General features: G+C 37.7%; 1 protein-coding gene across 1 annotated transcript in view; it reads right to left on the bottom strand.

Moving 5' to 3' along the window:
• Positions 1–5,573: 5,573 nt before the first annotated feature.
• GABRG3 (gamma-aminobutyric acid type A receptor subunit gamma3) overlaps positions 5,574–8,664 on the bottom strand; it is a 290,284-nt gene continuing 287,193 nt past the window's right edge. The window contains exon 10 of the mRNA XM_088051108.1: positions 5,574–5,923. Coding sequence (XP_087907234.1) covers positions 5,645–5,923 — 279 coding nt within the window. The 3' untranslated portion in view covers positions 5,574–5,644. The remainder of the gene's footprint in view (positions 5,924–8,664) is intronic.

Genomic DNA, 8,664 nt, shown 5'->3' with positions numbered 1-8,664 from the left:
CACTGATTTGAGGACCCACAACAAAAGAGGAAAAGTAAAAGAAAGTAAAGTCTATAGAAAACAGTACATCATCACAGATATTGGGTATCTCACTTGAGGAATGTCAACAGTAACTAACCAAGCGCCTGAAGACAATCACGATCCAAAGTCATTTAAAAAAACAGCTGCTAGGTAAATTAGATTAGTAGAGAGTTAGAACAATATTTATCCCTAGTTCAGGACTTAGTCCTAGCTAGACAGGGTTGTAGGCCATCATATCTCATTGAATTATCCACCAAATGTTCAGCATAAAGAAAATAAATTACTGTTTAACTTCTCAAAGCAATTCAGTTCAAGCTGAGATAATTTTTTCTGTTGAAACATAATTTCACTTTAGACATAAAACATAGCTTTGGTTTTAGTATCTAAACCAATGGTCTAAATTAAGATGAAATAATTCCTTCTAGATCCCAGGGAAAAAGGTAATACCATTAAGGTTACTGAGTCATGAAGAAAGGCCTTCATTTTTTCACATATATACTAGAACCCTTCAAGAAGAGATTGTGATGTACCATAAGAAGGTGCTGGGCATACAAGTATCGTGTAAGACTAATAACACTATACTTCTTTTTCTCAGTAGGCAAGTGTAAGTTTAGCTAATTTTATGCTTGTGGAGGCAGGATCTAAAATTAACTGAGAAAAAAAAAAGCCAAAAAACCTTTAAAGAAAACCTTTCATCTGTGGAAATACATTCACAATCCATAGTCTGTTTTTGCCTATTTTAAATAGTCTTCTGGAAGGAGATCTAGGTGAGCCTTGATTTTATGCTCTGTATCTCTTGGTGGATTGAAATTACTGAATGAAGAAGGAAGAATTCTGCTAAACTGCTGAAGTTCCACTGCAGCCTTTTGCTATTTATGAAATAAGAAACCTACAGACTGTTTAGAAAAATAAAGAAAATGCAGAGAAATTCTCAGTCTATAGGTTGAAGACATTTAGAATATTGGTAACACACTGTGGTGCTCAGGAAGAACTCCAGAAAAGTCATTGGTCCCACTTTCTAACTTTCAGATGAGAAATAGTCTTTAATGTTAAGGATTATCCGTTCATATTAATGAATGATAAAGGCACTGACGTAAGAGGCACAAACATTTCACTGGGAGCAAGAAAAAGATACCTTGAAAAAAAAATCATCTGCCTAGCTAGGCATCTAAGATTTTGATATATGGCTTGCCTTTTCTTACTGCATTATATGGAAAGCAGGAAAGAGCATCCAATGGAAAAAGTACAGTCTGCTATGGACAGCTTTTACAAGTTTCAGTGGGCACTTTGTTTTACAGTTTAGAAGGTAACACCGACTCAGATGGTGAGGCTAATGAAATGATCCCTGGAGGTGTTTAAAAGATGACTGCATATGGCACTTAGTGCTATGGTTTAGTTGATAAGGTCGTGTTAGGTCATAGGTTGGACTTGATGATCTCCAGGGTCTTTTCCAACCTATTTAATTCTGTGGTTCGGTGAAATCTCTCTGTCTTAAAATATTGAGTCTCCCTTCCCACAAAGTCAGTAGTTCCAGAGCTACCTGGCATCTGGTCATGAAGGAGAGTCATTTCATTGGATATATGGTGAAATTTTGTATAAAAAGGAGGTAAACAGCCTTCCCTTCATGAAATGACCATGTAAGGAGAGTTGGGGTAAATTCATGAAATAGCTTGAGATGCTAGACACCAAGACACATTAGAGCTGCACAGAAGTGTTTAAGATAGCTATCTGTCTGAGTTATTTGGCAGTATGCCTGCAGTTCCAAAAATAAATTCCTATCAGCTAAAGGCTCATGTGTCACTGCTGTTCCAGCTGATGAATGTGCAAACCTCCAGGTGGATGATTTGGAATTAGCTGTGGGTTAAATTGAATAAAAGGACTGCAACAGATAAGAATTGCGCAGCAATAAAAAATAATTTCTTTCTCTTCTTTTAGCTTCACTACTCATCACTGTCTCTGTGAAGACAGTTCTGGCTTTTGTAATTTTTATCATTTTTATTGGTATGCACAATATAGCAATATACAGTTGAGAGTTGATTAAGGAGAACATGAGAGAGAGAAGGTTATCAAAATGCCTGAGGTGTTTTAAACTACGCTCCCACTTTTTGGTTAGAAAGTTATATTAAAATTGTGTGGTGTGTGGTGCACTGCAGTTCCACATTACTGCTGGACATTGTGAGAGTGTACAAGTTTTTATACCCTCATTCTTGGAAGAATGGCTGTAAAAAAGGGAGCTGCCAATATGATAGGCACCAGAGCCAGGAAAACTGAGCAGATCGAATTAAGCAGACCAAAATTTTTTATACATTCTTAGTTGCCTTGAAAATGCTGCCCTCAATAAAGAAAAACTATGCCAGAGAACTTCTAATTGAAGGGGAGAATAAGAGGGCTGACTTTAGATCCTCCTGGGGAAATAAAACCCTTCACAATCCCTTCTGCAACTTCAACAAGGAAGAAATGTAATGTGAAGAGATTTGGTTTTTGATTTGAGGTTTTACATATCAAAATGTGTTAATTTCACTGCTCATTTGATTTTGCTTTTCTCTGTTCCCTTTCTTGGAAGGGTAAAAAGAAGTACTAAATAACAAAAAGAAGTAGTTGAAGAAATGCAAGTTTTTAATATGAAATTATATGATGAGAACATGTTCTAAAATGCTAAAATGCAGTTCTTACATTTCTTCTGGGACAGCATGTGAAAAGGTTAACTTTTGCCAATTTGCAAAAGAAGCAAAAGAATATCTGAAGGTCAATGAGGATATTCTTACTCCTACAGAAGGATATGGCACATAGATGTATGCAGACAACAATGCCATTTTGAATGATTCAGATCATAGAACACCTACCTTCCCTGATCTCTAAGGTTTTCCAGTGGCTGAGAAAGCCTGGAGCAGTAGAGCAGTGAGAGTAAGCCAAGTTACCAGGAACAAGCAGAGGAATGCACTCAGAAGCCTGCCAGTCTGCAGCCGCTTGCCTTGCATAAAAATCAATTTTTTGATAACCTCAGAGTAGAATAAATTACACAGTAGGATAGGTCCTCTGCTCACACTGTAAGAGCAGAAGGCAGTAGTGTCTAAAGCTTCTTTCTTGATTTAGGACAGTGGAAAAAGTTGGAACTATATTCTTATGTCTTCTGTTTATGAAAAAGAAAATAGGCAATATGAATGGACTTAGCAGAATCAGTCTTGCAAAGAAGGGTCTCTTGGAATTTTCTGCTTTCAGCAGGGCTCATGGGCAGCCATGTGCAGAAGAGAAGAAAAGCATATGCTCATCATCTAACATGGGAATGTTCTCCTTCCCAGCAAAGTCACACAGTATGGAATTTTTAAATAAACCTCACTTTACCTGTTCAAGATCTAATCGTGGAAAGCACCTGATTGTGCATCATTTGTCTCAATACTACCACCAAAATCAATTGATTGTGCAGAGGGTTTGCAAGATCACCCCCTAAAGGAAAATGGTTTCCATTCCTTTATTTAGGCTTGGATTTTTTCTAGTATTCTTGCAAAATATGGCTGAAGGTGACTAGGAGAGTAGACGAATTAATAATTAGAGATCAGGATATCCAACTCAAATTTAATCACTTCCTTGCACTACTTAAAATATCACTGACATCCTTAAATTAAGTCCATACCTCCAAATGCAGGACACAGGTTTACAGAGCAGTAAATTTGCTAATGAGAGTTAGCAAAATTTTCAACATGTATTTTGAAATCAGAAGGTTATCATTAGTTTAGAAGACATCAGATTGGGCAGATTTTTCTAAAAATAAGGCTTTGATTCTGCCTCAAAATATTTCTTCTCTGTGCTTCTGTTGTAAATTTTTCAGGCCTTACAGAAGCAATTCCCCTCCACCACCTAAATCCAGCTATGTTTCTAATATTTCAGACAAGTTAAAAACAGAAGATTTTGAGTAACTACAATTAACTTTTGTTTTAGCTTTTTTTTTTCTTCCAATTAAAAACTCAGTGGAAGAACAGAGCAACAGCAGTGACAGACAGTGATGTTTCAAAGAACATGACAGCATTTCTGTTCCTTTAGAATTATCATTGCATTAGTTTTTGCTTGTTTGCAGGGTTTTCCTTTTGAGGAAAAAGGAACTCCTTTCTAGTCACATCCACTATTCATTTTTTCATCAAATACTGCCTGGAAGAGACATGTTTTTTGAGTTCATAAAAAAATTATCTCCAAAAGAGAAAAGAAATAGAATTGTTGTTTTAATTATCTTTTGACTTCAATCTTTTGTAACAATTTGTCATGCAAAGGGTAGTGGAAAGCTATTGCTATTTAATTATGGATGTGGTTTGTTTGCTTAATAACAACTATGTAGACAGTCTGTAAAAGACATCACTTACTCTAATATTGTAAAACTCACTTTTGAAAAAATGGGTTGAATGATCAAAACCTTGAAAAATACAAAATTCTTTTTTAGTGTAAATATAGTTGGAAATTTTGGAAAAGAATGAAAAGAATCTCTTTCTGTATGTGGCAACTACTTCATGCTTAATTCAAGTGTCACAACTGGGTTCCTGTAATGCACTATTCAAACAAGTGTTCAGTCTTTAGCTCAGGCCCAGGAAACAACTACCATGAGTAAATATTGCAGTGCTTAATGTTACAAAAAGAACAAAAGGCCTTTGGCACACATGTTTTTCAATTTTATAATACAACTTTGAGAGAAAAAATAAGAATGCATTGGCACACTTTTTAGCAGATTGAAATCCGAAGAAAGTCACGTATTCCTGGTGATATTATAGTGATTTTTACTTATGGGCTATGCACTATGAACTGCTACAATGACACAAACAAGCAGCAATCTTGTCCTGCTTCTAGTATTTTAGAAGTCAACAACCATCCTGTGTTTAATGAGTCATAAAAAACACAGTTAAAAGCTTGAAAATATGTAGAAGTTATGCCTACAGCTTCCTCACAGATAGGCAAGTCTTATTTATATCAAAATTATAGCTTTCTTCTCTGTCTGCCTTTTCACCTTTAAGTTAAAACCAATATGTGGGGGTAAGTGGCTAATTCCATGAATCCCAGGCCTCTGCAGAAAGTAACATCCACGTTTTGATCCTACCAGACATTTCTTATTGTCTCTTGGTGGTTACTCTATATCAAGGAGATCATCAATTTCCCACAACCTATGGTATCAAGCAAATTGAAATACAAATGAGCATTTTCATTGGCTTTGGCTTTGCTAGTGTCAGTGTACATTGCTCTGAGCCTTAGGGACATGGCAGCATTGTGAAGAAAGTATGGGAATGAAAAATAAAAATTACATATTTAAACTTTGCCTGAATTGTGAATATATTCTATGGCAAGGGACAGTAGTAGAGATTTTAATATACAATAATTATTCATAAACATTGCTTACACTACAAATTCAGCTGAACTTTGTAAGAACCTTTTTCTTAAAACAAAGAGCAGTTAGGAGAGAATTCTTCCGTATTTTGCTTTTTCAGGAAATTACATGTTAAAATTCTTCATCAGGCTCTGTGATGGTGAAGGTTAATGTGGTCTTTATAATCTGAGATGAAACTGACTGTGTCCTTCACTTTTTCTGCACTTTCACCATCCGTCCGCAGTGAGAAAACGCAGCAGTCTTCACTGCTACAGGCAACATTTAAAGATAGAGGTATCCAACCCAGTAGACCAGGTTAAAGAGCAGGAAAGATGTAGGAAAAAAGACCCTAGAGTAAGAGTCCAGTTCTAAGATGTCTATGTGAATCCGTCCTCTCCTCCATGAGCCTGATTTACACTCTTCATAACAACAGAAAAAGCTCTGACAGTCTTTCCCATCCAGACATTCATACACACATGCATCTTCAAAATCTTGCCAATACATGGTATTGTTCAATGTGATGACTGTAGTTGGTGGTCTCATATCAAGTACAGAATAATTCTGAGGAGAAAAAAAAAACACAACGGTTTGACAAGTTTCTCTGTATGATGCAGATCAAAATTAATAATCACAGCAAGCAGCAATAATTTTTTCACTCTTAAGAGTTCACTTGCCTGTCAGAATATTATTTGCAAGTTGTTTTAAATACTTGCAGCTACATTTAAGATGGATTCTCAATAATAAGGAAGATATACCCCCTCTCCATTTATTTCTACAATGTCCTCCATTTCGCATAGGAACATTCACTGCCTCTTAACTTTATTGTGATTTATAAAAACAGATATGCTCAGCAATAGATAGTGATCATTTCAGTACAGGATTTCAAAATGCCGTCCCGAGACATATCCCCTTAGTGCTTATCACACTAACCATGCTCAGAGATAGGACACTTTGATGTCATGCACATCCTCACAGCAGCCTTCGTGCTTAAAGACCTCTCCCTCTTCAATGTACTCTCTATTTGCACTTTGTCAGCTTTTCTGTCACATCATTTCCTTGGCATGCAAGATGCCTTCTCACAGTAGTCTCCCCTTTCATTTACCCATTCCATCTTCACAAATGTCACCTCCTCTGCTGACATCACTAGAAAAGGTCCCATCAGCTTTGCTGCCTGTCTGCACTGTCCTGACAAAGCAGACACAGCCCTGTCAGCCTGGTTTTCTCTTACCTAAGAGGCCCTTCCTCTCCCTGGGGTTGTGCTGAGCATTGGCTTTGCCTGCTCAGAGTGCTGGCGGTGCTCTAACAAGCTGATCATGATTTCTTGCACTTAGGAAGATGCTCTGGGTTATTTCATCCCTACTATACAAAGTACTCAACATTTCCTGCTGAAGGTGTTAGGGAGTGACTGAAAACTTTCCTCCTGGATGGGGAAAACATTGGTGATATGACTGATGTGCCTCAGTGGAAATTTTTCCTTTTTACATTGATTTAATTGACTTTCTACAAATCTTTGGTTTGGCATGCTGTAGTATTACCCATCTGATTAAAAATGCTGGTTCCTGAGCTAAGAACTTGATGTGCGTCCTAGGGTGACTTTATGATGCTTTTATCCCCAGTCACCTGTTCTGTTTCTGCTGGATGTTAAGTTCTGCACCTTTAAGGCTGGTTCTGAGAGCGAAGGTGGGGAGAAGAAGCCACAGTTTGTTTGCATAAACTGCACTTGCTCCCTGCATCCTTCTCACAGCTGTGCTGTCTGCACATGGAGAGAGAGAGAGCTCTCCTTTGCTTTTAGCTAGGTGAGGCAGAGAAGTTCCCAGACTCTGGCTTTTCTTTTTCTTGGAACTCTTCATCCATGCTCTGGGCTGAAAACCCAGACAAACACTGGGAACTCACACCGTGAGCACCGGGGCGCGGGATGTGGCACTTTCCAGCCCCGAAGGGACTGATAAGAGACTGAGTGAGCCGAGCTACATCCACAACAAGGACTTTCTGAATTTGCCATCTCTTCAGAGCAGTGAGAGGTTTTGTTGTTTAATAATCTTCATTTTTTATGCTTGTGAATACTTTACTTCTTAAATAAATATTCTTCCACTTTTCTCCAAGGAGATCTTTTCCCAGACTGGCTGGGGGAGAAGCCACTTGAATCTGGTTTCTAGAGAAACCCCTTTGGAAGTTTTCTTCCAAATTTGCCCTAACCCAGGACAATGTAGCATCCCTCTACTTAGATGCTGGCACTGCCAACCCAGATAACTACACCTGAACAACTGCCCTATGGAATCCAGTCAATTCTGGACACAATTCATTTTATCATAAGTAAATGCTAAAATGTCTCAGGCGATTTCTGCTGTGAACTGCAAAAAGATTGCAGTTTAGAAACAGATTATTGCAAATCTATTTGTTGTGAATGACTTTATCTCTGAGATTAGATGACAGAAATTCCACCTGTTTGGTCTTCTCTCTCTTTGGTGAAGTTTTGGGTGGCTTGTTTCAGAGCCATACAATGTGTTGCCATGTGAAGAAGGTCTAAGATTATTGTAGAAGCAATCTTTTTTGACTCTAGTACTTCGGAAAGAAAAAACAATGACTAGAGTATACATGGAGTTCTGCTATACCACTATGTCAAATACTATACATTTATTGAAGGTCTTTATGAACATTTCCATCTCAAGAGCTTAAATTTTCCATGCCTGTCTAAAATATTTATGTTAAAAAAAACAAAGGCTCAGAGAGGTTTTGGTGAATGAAGTTAAAAAAGTACTCTGGCTCTGCAAAGGAAACTTCCTCATCTCTGGGATATTTTGCTGTTGTTTTGTTATATCAACTGTGTGTTCAGGACAGAAGATAAAATAATTGCCCTAATAATGCAGAGAGATTATTCTGTTTGTTTTAATCTCTGTCAGGTAGGAGGGATCCTGAAGTGACAGGATACCAGGGGAAGGTGGATGGTCCCCCTGTGTTCTGTGTGTCCACCTGAGCTGGGGTTGGGAGGAGAGTAGTGCACACACAGTGGGCACCATCCCAGTCCCACCCAGGAGGTCTGCCTACACAAAGCACTTCTCCAGGGCCTTGGACAAGGCAGTTCAGGTGTAGTGTTAAACATGCTTAATAATATTATTTCTGACAAAGTATATATGTGTTTTCTGGGAGGTAAAGAAAAGTCTTGGGATTACCCCAACATGGATTTACTAATATTAATAAATTTCACCTTTTAAGTATCACCACTACAAAGCTGAAAAGGACAAAATGATATCTTGAGAGCCAGAGACACTGCTTATTTAAATTCTAATTGGAAGATTTTTTTG

This window comes from Pseudopodoces humilis, chromosome 2 (assembly GCF_049639895.1).
Source record: "Pseudopodoces humilis isolate 2021_Gansu_Grassland_sample_001 chromosome 2, ASM4963989v1, whole genome shotgun sequence".
NCBI classification, from domain to species: Eukaryota; Metazoa; Chordata; class Aves; order Passeriformes; family Paridae; genus Pseudopodoces; species Pseudopodoces humilis.
The sequence above is the reverse complement of the archived record's forward strand: the minus strand, read 5'-3'. Positions and strand labels throughout refer to the sequence as shown.